General features: G+C 45.0%; 2 protein-coding genes across 2 annotated transcripts; one reads left to right on the top strand and one right to left on the bottom strand.

Annotated features, from left to right (window-relative positions):
- Positions 1–4,380: 4,380 nt before the first annotated feature.
- LOC136453809 (uncharacterized) lies at positions 4,381–5,068 on the top strand. The gene has a single exon (XM_066454367.1). The coding sequence runs from the start codon at positions 4,448–4,450 to the stop codon at positions 4,892–4,894; it is 447 nt and encodes a 148-aa protein (XP_066310464.1). The 5' UTR covers positions 4,381–4,447; the 3' UTR covers positions 4,895–5,068.
- Positions 5,069–17,186: 12,118 nt separating this feature from the next.
- On the bottom strand, positions 17,187–18,090 carry LOC136453808 (uncharacterized). Its single transcript, XM_066454366.1, has one exon. The coding sequence runs from the start codon at positions 17,680–17,682 to the stop codon at positions 17,293–17,295; it is 390 nt and encodes a 129-aa protein (XP_066310463.1). The 5' UTR covers positions 17,683–18,090; the 3' UTR covers positions 17,187–17,292.
- Positions 18,091–18,817: the final 727 nt, after the last annotated feature.

The raw sequence follows: 18,817 nt of genomic DNA, 5'->3' as shown, positions 1-18,817 counted from the left end.
CACGGCGTGTCAGTGCCGCGCCATAAACGATGGTGCAGCGGTGACATGGACAGACAACATACAGCTTCAATTGAGTTGTTGTTGATGCTGTATAAAACTACAAGTGGTGCCGCGACCGTGCGCAAGTTGAAACGAACATGAAGCAAATAAATGAACGACAAGTTGCCACATAATATTTTCATTGGTTTATGAGTCTGCAAGTTTTCGAGGACAATATTCGTTCGACATAAGTTTGACGTAATGAACTAAGTCCCTAGAATGTAAGGATCCCTCGAATGCCTCTTGGAAACCTCGTCGTCCGGTGGAAGAAGGGGGTCATCGTGCTCCACCTCAAGAAGGGGGTGCAGCTGGTGCGGCATGGGAGGGGCCATCCTGTTACAAATTGATAAAAAGGGTTAGAGTATTCAAATTAATAATATTCAGATTAACATTATATAGCATTGCAAAATTTGAACTACTTGTTATGCAGTACGAACACAATATAAAATCACCTGCTGCCCTCGTCTTCTATGCTGGCTAGCCTTATGACCAGATTATTTGCAAACAGAGCACAGATTCCTACCACGGGGCTTGTTGAAGTCTCCCCCGCCGTACATGTCTTCGTCGTACCCTCATAGCGTCCATCTCTCCCTTGAGCCACTTCTTCTTCCTCCTACCCTTCCCTACCTTCATTAGATCCAAATGCGGCACGTAGTCATAACCCTTGTAAGGTGACCACTGTGTCGAGTCAAGATATGGCTCGAAGCTCATCTCCCAAATACTAACGGTGTTCGAATGGAGATACAAGGGTGACATATATTGTAGATCCTCATAGTTGTACCCATGAACCCTATAGGCCGTGATCATATGAGAGCAAGGGGCATGCATGATCTTAGGGACGTTACAACTGCACTCTACCTTTTCAAGATCAACTCGGTAGTTTCGTCCATCATAACTGTTCGCCGCCCAAACTTATGCCACCCTAGCCCCGTACACTAAAGATATGGCGGTGGGGTCCATATGGCTCGGCGATGTGTTGCTTGGCCAATTCCTCGGCCTCCTTCAAATGTTCAGCTCTGGCCTTTCCAAAACGTCCCTGCTCAGCTATATTCCTCTGCGCAAGTTTTCACCTCTTCACAAAATATTCATTACACTTATGAAACGACAACTCAACAATTCCAGACATAGGCAACGATCGAACTCCTGGTGAATACACGATTGAAGGACTCCGAGAAGTTAGTGGTCATGATGCCATACCTGAAACCCCCTCTCGTCATATGCTAACGCCCACTGAGCCTTATATTCTATCTGCGCCTCTAACCAGGCCTTTCCCGCTGTATTTACCACTTGTCTAGTTCTCTCTTTGTCTCCTTGAACTGGTGCTCTGTACATACACAACATAGAGCCTTTGCCTTGTCACATACCTCCTGCTTTCGCTGACGCCGCCAGAAATTAGCGGCAAAGTGTCTCATGCACCATCTATGTACTAGAGGCGGGAACCCATCTATATGCTCAGCTACAGCATTAAGAAGCCCTGTGTGATGGTCCAAGATCAAATATATAGTGTGAGTTGGGTCAAGCACTTGCACATGTAGAAGTCGCATGAACGATGACCACGATTCATTATTCTCTTCCTTTGCCAAAGCAAAAGCCATGGGTATTATCTGGTCCTTAGGATCAATAACAGCAGCCATTATCAAGGTGCCCCTATACTTTCTGTCAGGAAAGTGCCATCAACAAGTACGACTGGCCGATAAAACTGAAATGCATGTTCCGTTTACGTGAACGACCAGAACACACGATAGAGGACATGCCTCAATGGGTCCCAAAAAAATATCCCTCCGGTGTGCACAAACCATTTCAAGCCAGGGTTGTAGTAATGCATTACACATAAGATACAGGGCACCCTATTGTACGCTTCCTCCTAAGTACCCCATCGAATCGCTAGAGCAATTTGCTTAGCACGCCAAGCCTTTCCGTACGTCACATCGAACCTAACGAATCCAGATATGGACTATTGTAAAGAAGACACCGAGATGTCGTTATTATCATCAACGAGCCTCAATATACGATGAGCAAGGTAACGTGTAGTGAGTTGCTGATGATTTTCTCTTCTTCTATTGTCTAGGTAAGTGTGGGGTTCGACAACTTTAGTTATCCTCCACTTGTTATCACTCTATCTCTTTCATGCATTTAACCTCCACATACAACCGTTTTTGCATATCACGTGGTACCTCAACTCCTGGTCCGAATGAGTGACGGTGTATGGCCTATGGTGGTACACAGCATAGTCTAAAGGAAGAGTTTTATCTCTGATATTGTGTTGAATATCATCCCCTTCCTAAGGGTTTCTTTCTCATGGTTATACAATGAATTCCTACACAACCTGGAGACCGGTGTCACAAACTGTCCATATCCGTCATGCTGACATCCCTATAGTTCGAAACGCCCATGAAAGGCACGTTCTTGGACCTTACTTGTTCAAGCTCAGTCACTGTGTAAGGTGGTGGTGGAACATAGTGTTGCGCTTCGCTAATTCTGGCCCATGAATCATAGGGGGTATCATCTGCAGCCAAATCTGTGACTAGTCTAACCTGAGCCTAGGACACCATACAAAACCTCAATTGGTACTGGAAAATGGCATAGTATGAACCTGGTACTTGCACTGGCATCAGTTGGTGTTGACGTAGCATCTGTACCTCCTTGGTCATCATCAGAACCGTCCGAATCACTACTAACTACATCACCTGATCCTGACCTCCTCCTCCTGCTCCTCCTCTTCCTGTTCGAAATCATTCGCATCGAAGTCATTGCTTATACAACCTACTGCTAGTTGAATGAAACTGCTCTTGCGTCAACTGACCATTCAAATCTATGTTACCCTGAGTTGCTTCCCCTTCGACCTCCAATTCTTGCTCATTGCCTCTAACACCGTCAATGGACAGGCCGTCCTGAACACCCTGCATCCTGTACCCATTCTCCACCACCACCTCAGCCATGGGCACATGGAACCTTAGAGAACCCTAGTGTAGCAGAACCAGTGAGCAGGGTCGCGCAAGGACATGAGGACATAGCGTGCCCTAGTCTTCCCAGTATCAAACCTCCCCTTTGGTGTGAAATTACCGTCAAACTTTGCATTCAAACGGACACAAAGGTCGTTGAAGCTAGGAGGTTCATCAAACCATTCCAATTCTTCTTCCATATCCTCAAACATATCATCTTCTCACCTAATACTTTCTCCATACAAAACTCTAACACAACAATCCATCTGCAAAAGCATTAAAAGAAACTTCATTATGTCGTCGAAATCGTCGTACGTAATGTCCATAGTAATATTAATATATATTCTAACTATAACTGCACTAACTAATCTAATATTAACATCTATACAAGGCTAACTACAACAACTAATTAGACTAAATCCAATATATAACTAGACTCAATAAGTATACTAACTAAACTACCTAACTTTACTACCTATACTAACTTACTATATTACCTATACTAACTAAACTAAATAACTTTACTAACTCTACTAACTATACTTTAATAATTTTACCACCTATTAGGGAAGTACCTCGCTGCAGCACGCTAGACTGGGCTGGGAGGCGTGGGCGCAGTCCTCGGCGGGCAGCCGCCGTGCGTGGCCGGAGGAGTGGCGCGCCGGCGTGCTCGGTGGCGGGCTGGCGCGGGCGGACGCGGTGGCCAGGCGGCCTTGCTGCGCTGCTCGGGCAACGGCGGCTGCTCGGCCATTGGCGGAAGCGGGCAGCGGCGGTCGGTTTTATTCGGCTCTGCCGCGCCACGGACCAGGACGCGTCAGTGCCACGCCAAGATCGGTGGCGCGGCAGACCCTGCCCCGTTAGCGGTCAGCGACTCCGGTCGCCGCCACGTCAACCATCTGTCGTGCCACCATGCATGGCGCGGCACAGGCATTTGGACCGTGCCTAGGGACAATAGGCGCGGCCAAAAGTGTTAGTTTTTTATTTAAAAAAACGACCGTAGTTAGATTTGAAATTAGTTTAAAAAAGTGTTAAATTTTTAAAAAAAATCTCTCGGGCAACCCCTCGTGACCCCCAAGCCGATCTCCATGTCGTCTCACTCTCACTCACACAACACAACCCGCAGTACGGCCACGACGACCCAGTGGCGTCTGACGGTTGATGGAATACGAGGTTCCGCGGGTACAGCTCCGGTCAAAATGTGCCGCTTCGCCGAGCGAAAAAACGCACATGCTCTGCTCCTACTAAGCCATGACTCCGCCGCGTCGTTCAACGAACCTGCTGCGTCTGGTCTGCGTCTGCTTAGCAAGCAACCAAGCAGCCGCCCGACTTGTATATTACCGAGCTCCCGTTCTTTGGCAGCCTTCCCTTCTTATTCTTGGACTAGCTAGTCTATCTACTGGTTTCCCTTCACCTGCTGATCGGAGAAAAAGCTCTCTGAGAGATCAACTCGCTGTCTGAAACCCTGAATGAGCTTTGTGGCCGGCAGCTCTGAGGCTCAACTCTGGTTCTTGATCCCGTCGCAGCAAGCACCAGCCGCGGTACAGCCTCATCCGTTCGCCATGGACCGGAGGCCGGCGAGGAGAGGCGATCCTCACCCTCACCGCCGGGGCGGCGCAATGCACGGTGCGGTCGACCAACAAAAGCAGCAGCACCGCGGCCGGCCGCAGCAGGGAACGGGGGCACCGGTGCCGGTGCCGCCCACGCCGCCGGTCTACTTCACCGCGGAGCTGGTGCTGGCGTTCCTGTTCGTGGCCGTGTCGCTGGCGTTCCTCCCGCTCGTGCTGCCACCGCTGTCGCCGCCGCCGTTCCTGCTGCTGCTGGTGCCCGTGGGCCTGCTGGCCTTGCTCCTCGCGCTCGCGTTCGTGCCGCTCGACGCGCACAGCCACCTCGCCGTCGGTTCCTCGTCCCGCTGATCTCATTGCCATCCGTACGTGGAGGTGGTGGAGAGGATTAGGCCGCCGTACATATAATTGGGCTGTTTAGAATCAGGTTAGTTTAGCGAGGATTATTTTTAGGTTGATCGAGGTATATTATATTTGCTGTAAACTGGTCAGATCGGGTGGATTGAAACCAACATGGAACTTGATTATTTGATCCCATGCCAAATGCAGGAATGAGCACCATGCATGTTGTTTCCTACTCGAACATATTCCATCGAAAAGGTAAATTTGAGATAGTGAGAGATCGAAAGTCGCTTTTTAGCGTATCCTTCTTTACAAAGAATCTAAACACCCCCACTGCCCGTAGTAGAATTTCCTCACATGATCACACCACCCAAAACAGTCTTGGAGCACGCACGCGTCTCACGTTTTAGCCATGGCCGGCGTGCCTTTTTCCGGCCCGACCGTACGTTGCGATCGGGAACGGCGGCGGTGGAAAAGGTCACACCTGCGTCACATGGTCGAACGACGACGTGGTACCCGCTCGCCGAATCGATCAAAGCCGGCAATTAGAATAGAAGAAACCGATCAGTCCCACGAGACAGGACGGCGTGTGCACCAGCATTCGTGGCTGCTGACGGATGACGTGTGCCACACCAACCGAACAGCGAAGCTTCCCGGGTGGCGCGGCGTGCCGGGGGCAGCGGGGGTTGCGTTGCGCACGCAGCATGGTCCAGCCTACGTCCTGATTATTGTCGACTGATCGACGATTCGGCATGAAAGCGTCCCGGCACGCGCTGACCGCAGCTACGTAGATAGACGGAACGAAATCGAAATGTTCTCGTCGTGATCGCGACACAGCTGGGATCTCAACTCAAAGATTTGTACTACTCTGCTCGGTACAGATGTATCATGAAGTTCCTAGCCCGAGTGTCTCGTTTTTTCCCCCTCCAAACCGTGAGTAGTTGGTCGTCGTCGTCGCTAGCTACGCATGCCTAGTGCTTGGACAGGAGTACATCCCGTGACGTGTACTGCATGCTACCTAAACCTATGAAGGCCTTCTGCACTGGATGGCCAAAATGATGCCCAAATCTCTCGTTTGGGCACTTGTAAAATTCGGAGCGGAGCATGTTCTTGCTCCGATGCTAATTCTATAAAAAAATTGATTATCTTTGCCCTTGTTTAGTTCCACCCCAAAATCCAAAAAGTTGCTACAGTACATGTCACATCGAATGTTTACGGCTCGTGCATGGAGCATTAAATGTAGACGAAAAGAAAAACTAATTGCACAGTTTGGTGGGAAATTGCGAGACGAACGTTTTAAGTCTAACTAGTCAATGTTTGGACACTATTTGCCAAATAAAAACGAAGGTGCTACAGTAACCCCAAAATCCAAATTTCGCGAACTAAACAAGGGCTTTGTATAAAAAGAGAAAAGCTTATGGTATTTTTGTTGTCTTTGCTCCACACTCTGTTAAAAAATATAATTCTAAATTTTGGACAAATTAAACTTTTTAAGTTTGACTATATTTATAGAAAATAATACCAATATTAATATCGTAAAATAGTTTTGCTATAAAAATATATTTCATAATTAATCTAGTGATACTTACCTGTTTTTGTAAATGTTTATATATTTTTTAAAATAAATTTAGTTATACTTAAAATTTCTTTTTGACTCTTTGGTACTTCCCCGTCCCAAAATAAATAATGTTTTAGGTTTGTCATAATTCAAACTATTTTAAGTTTAACCAAATTTATAGGAAAAATATAAATATTTATGACATCAAACAGGTAGAATATAAAAATATATTTCATAATAAATCTAACCATACTTATTTAGTATCATAAGTATTAGTAGTTTTTTATAAATTTGATCAAACTTAAAAAAATGCCTGACTTAGGACAAATCCAAAACATCACTTGTTTTGGGAAGAAAGGAGTAACTAAGACTATTGCATTTTGAATGGAACCGAGTGACTGTTTAGTTTCCAAAATTTTGCAAAATTTTTTAAGATTCCCCGTCACATCGAATCTTTGGACGCATGCATTAAACATTAAATATAAATAAAAAAAACTAATTACACATTTTAGACGAAATTCACAAGACGAATCTTTTAAACCTAATTAGACTATGATTAAACACTAATTGTCAAATAACAACGAAAATGCTACAATACCATTTCGTAAAAATTTTGCCAACTAAACCAAGCTCGAGGGAGTAAGATGCTCAAAAGGTGTCAGCGTGTAACATGCAAGTGCGTCCATCCATAGCACATTGAAATGAAACTTTGTACATAAATCTGGACGGAGGAGAGATCCGGATTCAGACTAGGCCCGGCAGTCCATCCATAGCGCATTGAAAATGAAACTTTGTGCGTAAATCTGGAGTGAGGAGCTACTAAAAATTTAGGAAGTGTATCGAGAGAGTGTCGCATAGGGTATTTGGATACTAATAAAAAAAATAAATTACATAATCCGTCAGTACTCCATGAGACAAATTTTTCAAGCCTAATTAACCTGTCATTAGCACATGTTTACTGTAGCAAAACATTGTCAAATCATAGACTAATTAGGCTTAAAAGATTCGTCTCGCAAATTAGTTGCAAACTATGTAATTAGTTTCTTAATTAGTCTATATTTAATACAACATGCATATGTCTAAACATTAAATGAGACCGCGACTAAAGTTTAGAAGGAACAACCAAACATTCATTCAGATTAGGACCGGCAGTCCACGTGATAGTTGAATGAATGTCTCTTCTACATGATGTACAAGAAGAAAGACAGGTGGACATGCTCGCGACGCCTTGGTCCCGATCGAGCAACACGGGCCTGCAAGTATGCCGGGCTGCCGGTTCCTGCCGGCGCGTATCCGGGCCTGGAGGGTCGACAAACATGGAGCTAGCTCATGTTTTTCCGAGCGTGAAACTTGGGATGTAAATGGAACACAGTAATGGTAAGTGAACCAGTAAATTCTTTCATCAATCTATGATGTATATTTATACACATGTACAGACGTCATGGGGAGATACACGCAGGCAACCGTCCATGGCGTCGACGGTTGGAACGAGAACAGGAGATCGGAGCGGGAGCGGTTCCGTCGTGAGAGCGTTCCAAGATGAGAGCAACTCGTTCATAGTCGTAACACTCCCTTTGTCGAATCCATCCTGAGATCAATGAATAGTATTAATCCTCAAAAAGTTCTGTAGGATAAAAACGAGGAGAAATACTTGATAGATATGCTGTTAAAAACTCCTTCAAACCTAATGGGAAATAAGGAGAAAGTGATTATACAGTATATAATGATTATTGCCTCATTGTAAACTCATATGAGAAAACATTTGCAGGAGAAAACTCATAGATAGTTTAGAGGACAATATATGTCATTGGTATCTCCTTAAAAATCTCGTTGGGGAAAACAGGAAATACGACATATGCTTATGTTAATATTGTATCATTAAAAGCTTCATATGAGAAACCTTGAGACTAAAACTCATACGAAGAAAAAAGTGCAATATGATGGTTTGGACAGGGCAGCATCTAGGAGATTTCTCTCCTGAACCTTGCAAATCTCGAAGTCGTCGCATACCAATTCCTTGAACACATTTCAAGAACGAAGAAGCTGGTAAGGACTTAGTGAACAAATCAGCGAGGTTATCACATGATTTGATTTGCAGGATGTCTGTTTCACCCATTTGTTTTAACTCATGGGGATAGAACAACTTGGGAGAAATATGCTTGGTTATGTTACTCTTGATGTAGCATGTATCCATCTATGTAACACAAGCAAAATTATCTTCATAGACAATGGTTGGCGAATCAATGCCATCAATACCACATGATTGTTGTACGTGGTTGATCGCTCTGTGAAACCAAACACATTCATTTGAGGCCTCATATCGTGCAATTATTTCAGAGTGATTAGTGAAGGTAGACACAAGAGTCTGTTTTAAAGACTTTCATGAAATAGTTGTTCTTCCATGTAAGAACACAAAGCTTGTCTAGGATCGGCCATTATGGGGATCAGATAAATAGCCGGTATCAGTGTATCCAATCATATTGGAGTCTAGGTTCCTTTGAAAAAATAATCCAAGATCTCCTGTACCATTTACATATCTGAGGATATATTTTACTCCCGTCCAATGATGTTTGGTAGGAGCAGCGCTATGTCGAGCTAGTAAGTTCACTGTAAATGTAATATCAGGCCTGGTGTAATTTGCAAGATACATGAGAGCTCCAATGACACTGAGATATGGGTAATGAGGTCCTAGAATCTCTTCCCAGTCATCCTGTGGTCTGAATTGATCAATCTTCAGCTCTAAAAATCGAACAACCATAATAGTTTTGGAGGGATATGATTTGTCCATATTGAATTTCTCTAATATTTTCTGGATATAGACAGATTGATGCACTAAAATTCTAGTGGGAAGGTGCTCAAGTTGTAAACCTAAGCAAAATTTGGTTTGACCCAAATCCTTCCTTTCGAACTCCGTCTTCAGATGATTGCGTGCTTCATCAATATCTTGTGGGTTGTCAATGATATTTAAATCATCAACATACACTGATATTACATAAAATCTCGTTTGGGACTTTTTGATGAAGACACATGGACAATCATCATTGTTAGTGTATCCCTTATGCAGAAGGAACTCACTAATTCGGTTATACCACATTCTTTCTGACTGCTTTAAGCCATAGAGTAACTTTTGAAGCTTTACACAGTACATGTTGCGATTTGCTCTCATATATATATATTCGAATCAAGTGACCCATATAGATATGCGGTCACTATGTCCATCAACTGCATAGATAGACGATTTTGAACAACCAGAGATATAAGATATCGGAATGTTATTTCACTCATAACTGGAGAATATATTTCATTGAAATCAATGTCGGGTCTCTATGTGAACCCTTGTGCTACAAGCCTTGCTTTATGTCTCACAACCTCATTGTTCTCATTCCATTTCTGTTCGAAAACCCATTTGAATCCCATAGGGAAGATTCCACGAGGTGTAGATATTGCATGAGTGAATACCTTTCTTTTGGAGAGAGAGGATAATTCCGCTTGAATTGCATCTTTCCATTGATTCTAGTCCGAGTGCTTTTTGCACTCTGCCATGGTCTTAGGATTTGGATCATTTTGGATGTTTTCTACAATTGCTTCAGCGAAATAGATGTCGACAATTGTAGACTTGCTGTCATATGATTCTCCAGATTCAATATAGTTGATGACAATTTCACGCACCATTTGTAATGTATCTAAGCCTGGGCGTTCGGGTTACCCGATTTTTTCGGGTCGGGTAATTCGGGTAATTCAAAATTCGGGTAATAAAAATTGCTACCCGATATTACCCTCGAAAAAACACTACCCGCAAATTCGGGTACCCAATAATTTGGGTTCGGGTATTACCCGATATACCCAAATTTACAGAAACAACAAACTACACTAAATTTCAGTAGCAATCTATATATAATTTCAGCAGCAATTTGTATAGAATTTCAATAGCAATTTGTAGAGAATAATATATTACAGTCACTCATTCAAATAGAGAGAATTATATTCTAATAAAGTGATAAGTTAAATGGTTCAGCTAACAACACATGATGAATACAAAGACAAAACAAATCTTTGGGTAGTTCGGATAGTTTGGGTACCGGGGGATATTACCCGAATTACCTAAACTAATTTTGGGTAATCAAAATCGCTATCCGAATTTGGGATCGGGTACCTCGGGTTCAGGTAATTCGGGTCCGGGTTCAGGTAATTCGGGTACGGATAATGGGTATCGGGTATTTTGCCCAGGCTTAAATGTATCATTATTTCCCAATATGATTGCATCATGGTGTTCCGATGTCTCAACATCAGTAATTGAGTGCACTATTGATGTGGGAGGTGAAGATTGAACCTCCACAGGGTGTCTCTCAACATGAGTTTGAGTTGCATTTACTGTGTTGAGAATTTTGTTCTTCTCTTTCCTTGGATTGCTAGAAGCTGCATTCGTGGAAATAGCCATACTTCTCCTCTTATTTGGGAGTTGAGTAGTTTTGTTTGGTACCTCTACTCTTTTCGGCACATTTCTCGTAGGATTGTAGGATTTTGTAACACCCTTGTAATCAGCAAATGCATCTGACATGTTATTTGCAATGTGTTGCAAATTGATGATCTTTTGAACTTGAAGTTTGAAGTTCAGTTTCAAATGTACGTGGATCTGAATTGGAGATGCATGTGGCATCCCAATTGATTTTCTGGCATTGTTTGTGGTTTTCAGTTCCTCCCCCTAATATCGGGAAATTATCTTTTATTGAAGATACAATCTGCGTACCGGGCAGTAAATACATCCCCTGTAAGGGGTTCTAGGTATTTAATAATCGACGGAGATTGATATCCCACGTAGATCTCCAATTTCCTGTGTGGGCCCATAGATGTACGCTACGGTGGTGAGATCGGTACGTATACAGCGCAACCGAACTTCCGCAGATGGGAAATATTTGGTGTATTTTCACGTACAAGTTGCAACGGGGAGATTGCGTGGTATGCAGTTGGACGCAATTGAATCAAGTCAGCAACGTGTAAGACTGCGTGGCCCCAACAAGATGTTGGTAGATTACAATTCTGTAGTAATGGTCTTGCAATAAGTTTCACTCTCTTGATGAGAGATTCTGCCAACTCATTTTGAGTATAAACATATGGGATCGAGTGCTGAACTTGAATCCCTAAGGCCATGCAATAATCATTGAAGGCACGTGAGGAAAATTCAGCAGCATTATCTATTCGGATAGATCGGATTTGATGTTCAGGATATTGTGCTTTAAGTTTGATAACTTGTGCAACAATCTTAGGAAATGCGTGGTTTCTCGTGAAGAGGAGACTCACAGGAGACCATCGTGTAGATGCGTCTATGAGAACCATGAAATATCTGAATGGCCCAGACAATGGTTGAATGGGACCACATATGTCACCTTGAATGCGTTCAAGGAACTTTAGAGGTTCGGCATGAATTTTGAGGTAAGCGGGCCTCAAAATTAATTTCCCCATGTTAATGGCGCGGTGGAGAATCAAGAAGACGAGATCGACGACGAGAATCGCCGGAGGTATGTCACGCAGTGGAGGCATGGTACCTTTGGATGTTCTCTGTTCTGGATCTCGCCGGCCTTCTACTCCTTCACGCCGGCCTTCTCGCCGGCCTTCTTCTGGACTCCTCTCGAGAGCATAGATTGTGAGCGTAAAGTGCTAATAACGTGTGAAACTTGGAATGTAAATGGAACACAATAATTACAACTAAACTATTAAATTATTTTATTGATATGTGATGTATATTTATACAGCCGTACGGATGTGATGGGGAGATACACGCAGGCAGCCGTCCATGGCGCCGACGGTTCAAACGAGAGCGGGAGCGATCCCTGAGAGCAACTCGTTCGTAGTCATAACACCGAGCACCAACCACAACCAGCGGATTTGCTGAGCCAGCGATGGGACGACAGGTCGCACAAAAAAATTTGCAAAAGAAGAAAAAAAACGCCCAAGGGAAGAGAGGCCGAGGCTGGACCAGATATGGCTGGATGATGCCTGGATGCATGGCATCCAGACAAAACTTCCTGCCCGGGCCCTGCTGCATTCCGGACGTCGCCCTGACCCAACACTGCTGGATGCTGGTCCTTCGGTCCTTCCTAGTAGCATCGGAATCGCGTTCACGGTCCGGCCCCGATCCAATTCACCAGCCTCGGCTCTTGCCAGCCTGTCTTCTGAGTTCTGACTGAATATATACTATTCCATTACACGCGCGACGGCGAATCACCTTATTAAGGTGCAAGTAAAAAATATGTTTAAGCTTAGCATTAAAACAATGTTAGAAGTTTAATGTAGATATAAGCTACATTTAATCACAGTGCCAACCAAAAAATATGCAGGTCCATCACAAGCAAAGGCAATGCAAAGGAAAAAACGCAACACAAAGATATTTTAACTATGTAGCTGCAATTTGGATATGTGAACTATCATGATAGCTACAAAAGACTTCAAGACAAAGGCAGTAATCATGAAATGATTAGATGATCGTGTCCATATTAAAATTTGCTTATCACTAAAACAACATGTTCTAACTCCACGAATCATGAAATGGTCGTGTCCATACTTCAATTTATTATGTTTTCTTCATTTCATAACTTATCCACAACATGCAGAAGGGAAAGCCTAAAAATCAAAATTACCTTTGTCTTTCTGCGGCAGACCTCACCTGAATAAAACAGAAAGCGTGACAAAATATTAAAGGGATTAAACTGAAATGATGAAATGGTAAGATAGGTACAGAGCTATCTAACCTTGACAAAATCACACACACGTGATGTGGTAGAGTATAAGGAAGAACCCAGACACGAACACCATTCTGTAGATCCTTGCAAAACAAATACGAAGAGATCAAGACAAGGGTTGTACTGAGACCCAAAAATAATATGCTGCCATAACAAAATGTCAGTCAATCACAAAGGGCGAAGCATGTAAACAAAACAAAATTGTGTTAGTAAAAAAAAGAGAATTATACGTAAAAGTAAAGCTGATAAAGAAAGGCAAGACTGAGAACCAAGAACACCCGACATGGCATCATGTCGTTCCCCATCCACACCTCTCTGGACCCATTCGCTAGGTTGAGCTTCATATCCTATACCCACGACTTCATTTCATTCCCCATCCATCAACAAACACAATTCAAATACCTAGCCATGTCTTCATCACAGCACAGGTTCAGATACATTGATTCACCCAAAAAAACCTTAAAAATCCGACACAAAAAAAATCCAAAGAAATTTGCACAACAGGGGCAGGCCGAAGGGCCCAGCGTCGCTGCAACCCGCACGCCGGCAACCGCGCGTCCACGAGGGAGAAGAGAAGGGGGTGACGTACCGGCAGATCGAGCTGACGCGCTGCCGCCGCCGCTGCCGCCGTTGGCAGCGATGAAGGAGCAGCTAAAGTTTCGTCGAGCACGCGTGGAACGGCGGGAGGAGACAGCGAGGGGGGAGGAGGAGGAGGCGAACCGGGGGGGGGGGGACACACGCCGGCGACCAAGGGCGCCAGGGGGAGGAGGGGGAAGCGGAGGGCGGCCGCAGCCGCTGCGTCCCGCTGGGGCCAGCCGCCGTCGCTCTTACCCGCGTCGGTACTCGGGAGATAGGAGAAGAATCGGGAAAGAGAAGTAGAAGCTCGAGTATATATTCGTGTCTCTGGATTCTAAGGAGAAGCTGGAGAATCGAATGGGAAGCAGAGGATAAGTCGGACAAGGCAACCGGAAGCACGAGAAGCAGCTTCAAACGAAAGTGGGTCCATCAAATATAAGCCACACGAGATAAGACCGGATGGAGGAGATAATTTCGAGTGACCTAGGTACCGTTTAGTTCTCTTCCAAAATGTCAAAATTTTCAAGATTCTCCGTCACATCGAATCTTTGGAAGCATGCATGAAGTATTAAATATAAATAAAAAATAAAACTAATTACACAGTTTAGACGAAATTCACGAGACGAATCTTTTAAGTCTAATTAGACTATGATTAGACTCTAATTGTCAAATAATAATGAAACTGCTACAGTATCATTTTGTCAAATTTTTCGACATCTAAACAGACCCATAGATGTAGTGGTTGGCGGCCAACATCTCTCCTGCTTTGATATATAGAAATAGAAATGCAGCTCTTTAACTGCAGGCTGGCGGGCCCAGGACCTCTCAATTACTACTACTACGGCGAGTACTATACTCCTACAGTCCTACTAGCACTCATCACATGACTCGAGTAGTACTCTCTGCGATTTGCTCTAAGAAAAGTATTGTTCGCTGGTAGTACCTCCTATGAAGCAGCTTTGGCATTCAATTTGAACTGATAGACAAGGAGAACTGTTATTGAGAGACGAACGAAGCATGCACAAGTACCAATTACCGCTGTGCAACCTGTTGGTGCCGAAATGGCGCCGGCCCGGGTGGGTTCGCCTTGGCCGTTCACGGGTCTGCTGGAGGAGCAACCGTTCAAAAAGGCAAGTACTCCCTCCGTCCCTCCGCTTTCCCGGGCTCCTCCCGGGCTCCCAAAAGCTAACAGCATGTTGGCTCGCTCGTAAATAATAGTAAATTTCAGTCAAAAATTATGTTTTTCTCTCACACCAAACCAGCCAGCAGTAAATAATCCACGATCGTTTACGGCCTCCCGAACAAGCTGTTAACAGCGGCCTTTATCAGCCTCCTGCTCATTGCTAAGCTCCAGAGCGGTGTACTTATATTCCTAGTTTGTTTAACAGTAACTAATGATCCAACGGACTATAGCATAGGGTACGTACGTTCGATGCTCAAATGGTAAGCTAGAACGAAAACACGCTCAGACTAATCATGCTAAATGGTACTGTAATCATGTCTCATTTCGCTTTATTGTGAGAGAAAAACACTATTCGTTGGCTAAAAAATATTGCTGAAGTAGTTCAAACGAACAGCTCCATAGAATTATGTCATGTTCGCTTCTTTTATAATCCGTCTTTTTCAACTGAAACAATATTTTTTTTTCACAGTAAATCAACCGAAATAATGTTTTGATTTATTTTTTTAGCAAAGTAAACGGGCCGTAGTAGCGGTATACTACTACGGTAATCATTGTTGTGCGTTCGTCCAATCATACTTATATGATTATTAGTACTTGGATTAACAGACTTGAAACTGAACTACCGACTGAGGGATGGGTGTCGAAAGCCTAACTAGGGCCCTGTTTAGTTCCACTTAAAAATGCCAAATTTTTTAAGATTTCTCGTCACATCGAATTTTTGGACGCATGCATGAATCATTAAATATAAATAAAAAATAAAATTAATTACACAGTTTAGACGAAATTCACGAGACGAATCTTTTAAATCTAATTAGATTATGATTAAACACTAATTACCAAATAACAACGAAGTGCTACAGTGACATTTCGCCAAAAATTTTACCATCTAAACGGTACCTATAGGTCAGAAAAAGCACCATAGTATGAGATGCGCTGGATCGATCGATTCTTGCACCAAAAGGTAACAGGGAACAGGGACCACGGTACTCTTCGAATCGGACTGGGTCACTGGGAGCAGACACTCAATTCTCCACTGCTGGTACAATCACAAACCATTTGAACTGCGTCAAATGTAGCCTCTTTTTGCGGACTGCGGTTGGAGCCTTGGAGGGAGGCGAACCTTTCCCAGCCACCCTTCCCAGCCCCAGCCCCAGCCCCAGTCCTAATCGCATGCCTGCAGTTAACGTGTCTTGGTGAATGGTGACTGCGTTGAGCTAACGTAAAACGAATCATCTGGAACTGGAAGCTAGAGATGTCCAGGACTCCCGGTCTTTCAGCATGTTAGCTGGGTCGTATTTAGTTTATAAGACATGGCTTATCAATCAACGAACAGTAATTTTCTCTCACACCAAACCAGTTAACGGTACTTTCAGCCATGACTTATAAGTCAAACCAGCCCAAACGAACAGGGTGTTTGTGGGTGACTCTGATTCTTTGTTCCAGCAACCACAATGTGCTCCAAAAGTAGTCCAGACAAAAATTTTTCATATGGACTACTTAGAACATTGTGAAACTAGCCATAGAGTAGTCTATAACAAAAACTACCCATAAACATATAGACCACCCATAATCAATAAAAAATATTACTCTCGCTCCATCTCTCTTCCTTGATTCCCGCCATCTATCGACTATTTGAACATTTTACAGTGTAGCAATAGAAATAGTTATGGACTACTGTTTATCAGGAACCCATCTACATAGACTATTTCGTCTAAATACACTACACCGTGGTTGCTCTTCCGTGCCAACCAGGACAATCAACGCTGTGCCCTCTGACCTTGTCTTCATGTGGCGCTCTGCACAGCAGGCTGTCACCCATGGCTAGCTGGCTAGCGCTAGCCACTCAACCAGATGCCAAACAGAAGCGCCGGGACGCGCGCGCCCCCTCTCCCTCCCTCCCTGGCCCTGCGCTCGTGCCACCGCGTACGAACTCGAACCACACAGCAAAGCGCAACACCTCTCTTCACTCTACGCTGCCAGTGCCAGTGTGTGGGCAGTGGCTGACGACAGTGGCGCGCCAGCGCTCCAGGGCCAGGCCTCGACCGCTGAAACAGTGCACGAACGAACTGGAACTGATGGTGGCTGGAGCCAGGACGCGCGGGAACGAACGAACGAGGAAAGAAAGGGAAAACGCGTCCAGCAACAATGACTCAATCAGGCAGTATATGAGCGTGTAAACCAAAACATCAAATCCATTCCGTTGTGCATGCCACATTCAACGGCATCACCAACACCACCATTCATCGCTTCCAAACAGAGGAATACACAGAGATTAGTATTCCAAAAATTCCGACACCAACGACTGCATGGCATGTCTCATGTTCTGATGAGGAGACAATTTACAAGGCTCGTATCAGTACGCCACGCTCCGCGCTGCTGGTACTACCTCTCCTCGCTCCGTTCCCTCCGTCGCCGCGGCCCCAGCACCGCCTCCCTCCTCCCGGCTTTCCTGGGCGGTGAGCGCGGTGGCGCCGACGCAGGGCCCGCAGGTGCGCTCCACCCAGGCCTCCAGGTCGTGGGCGCCGCCGCCGGGGTGGCCGTGCGCACGGCGCCCGAAGCAGAGCCGGCCCACGGCCACCGCGGCGGCCGCCAGCACGGCCACGACGGCCAGCATGGCGATCACCGGGCCGTACGACGACCCTCTCCCTGCAGTTCCCACGGGCGTGCCGCCTCCGGTGGCGTACGCCACCGGCACCAGGAGCGCCGGCGGAGTTGGCGGCGCCGGGGGCATGAACGTCGACATTGCCCACCACGGGCTAGAGGCCGCGTGCAGCTCCAGGTGACAGCTCGCTAGGGTTTAAGAGAGGCTAAGAGGAGCTCGCTACTCACTCTACCGAGAGGAAAGCGTGCTGTTGGAGATTTTGTGGAAGAGTGAATGGAGCTTGGTGCTGTGGATTCCTTCCTCTCCTCTGGCGAGACCGCAAGAGAAAAGGAAAAGACGTCTCAGTTCGCTCCTTGCGGTGCAGTGCAGTGGCAGCGACTTGAGTTTTTGGCGTAAAAGGGCTAGGGTTTGGCCCTGACCTACGGTGAAAAGCTTTCCTCCCTCTGCCCGGCCACCCCTGCTACCGGTCGTGTGTCTATGAGGCCATGACCACTGATCGTTCCAAGTGTCCTGCCGTACGACATGGGACGCGCAGTTTTAGGAGCACAATCAATTACCTATCCGTACGATGTACTCCCCGTGTCCTTAGAAAAAGAGTCGAATAGTGGTGGTCAAAATTTTTTTAAGCTTGTGCATCATTTATATCTTTAAATAAGTTTATTATAAAAGTATATTTAATGATTTATCTAATAATATTAATTATATATTATAAATATTAATATTTTGTTAAATAAATTTGGTCAAATTTAAAAGTTGTTAATTTTTTGGAAAACGAGAATGACTCTTTTTTAGGAAAGAGGGAGTATGAGAAAAAAAAGAGAGGAAAATTTATAACATGTTTGGAACATGGGAATTTGATAAGGATCATACGAGGATTTTATGAAAATTAGTATAGTTTTACAGTAAAAATGTAAAGATAGATAAAAGTTCCCGCATGTCAAATGGAGGACCGCCCTCACCCCTCGCTTCCTCCGGTTGGTGGAAAACTGGAAATGGCATGAATGGGTGATTGGTGACGGAGCTGTAGCCTTTTCAGGTTGCACGGCGTAAACCCCTCCGGATGCGTGAGGTATGCCTCGAGATGCGTGAGATCCTCGACAGTGACGCCTGGGCCTGCCAGGCTCGGTGGGCGCCCACATACCGTGCAATCACAGGCCCGCGCTGCATGCCTTCCTTCCCTGCCTTGTGCCGGGCGCTTGGCCCTCTGCTGGCTGACCGGCTCAGCCTCCTCCTCCCCTGTGACGAGGTTTTGTTAGGAACAGTAACACCCACCGGG

This window comes from Miscanthus floridulus, chromosome 5 (assembly GCF_019320115.1).
Source record: "Miscanthus floridulus cultivar M001 chromosome 5, ASM1932011v1, whole genome shotgun sequence".
Taxonomy (NCBI): domain Eukaryota; kingdom Viridiplantae; phylum Streptophyta; class Magnoliopsida; order Poales; family Poaceae; genus Miscanthus; species Miscanthus floridulus.
This window is presented reverse-complemented; position numbering and strand designations above follow the sequence as displayed.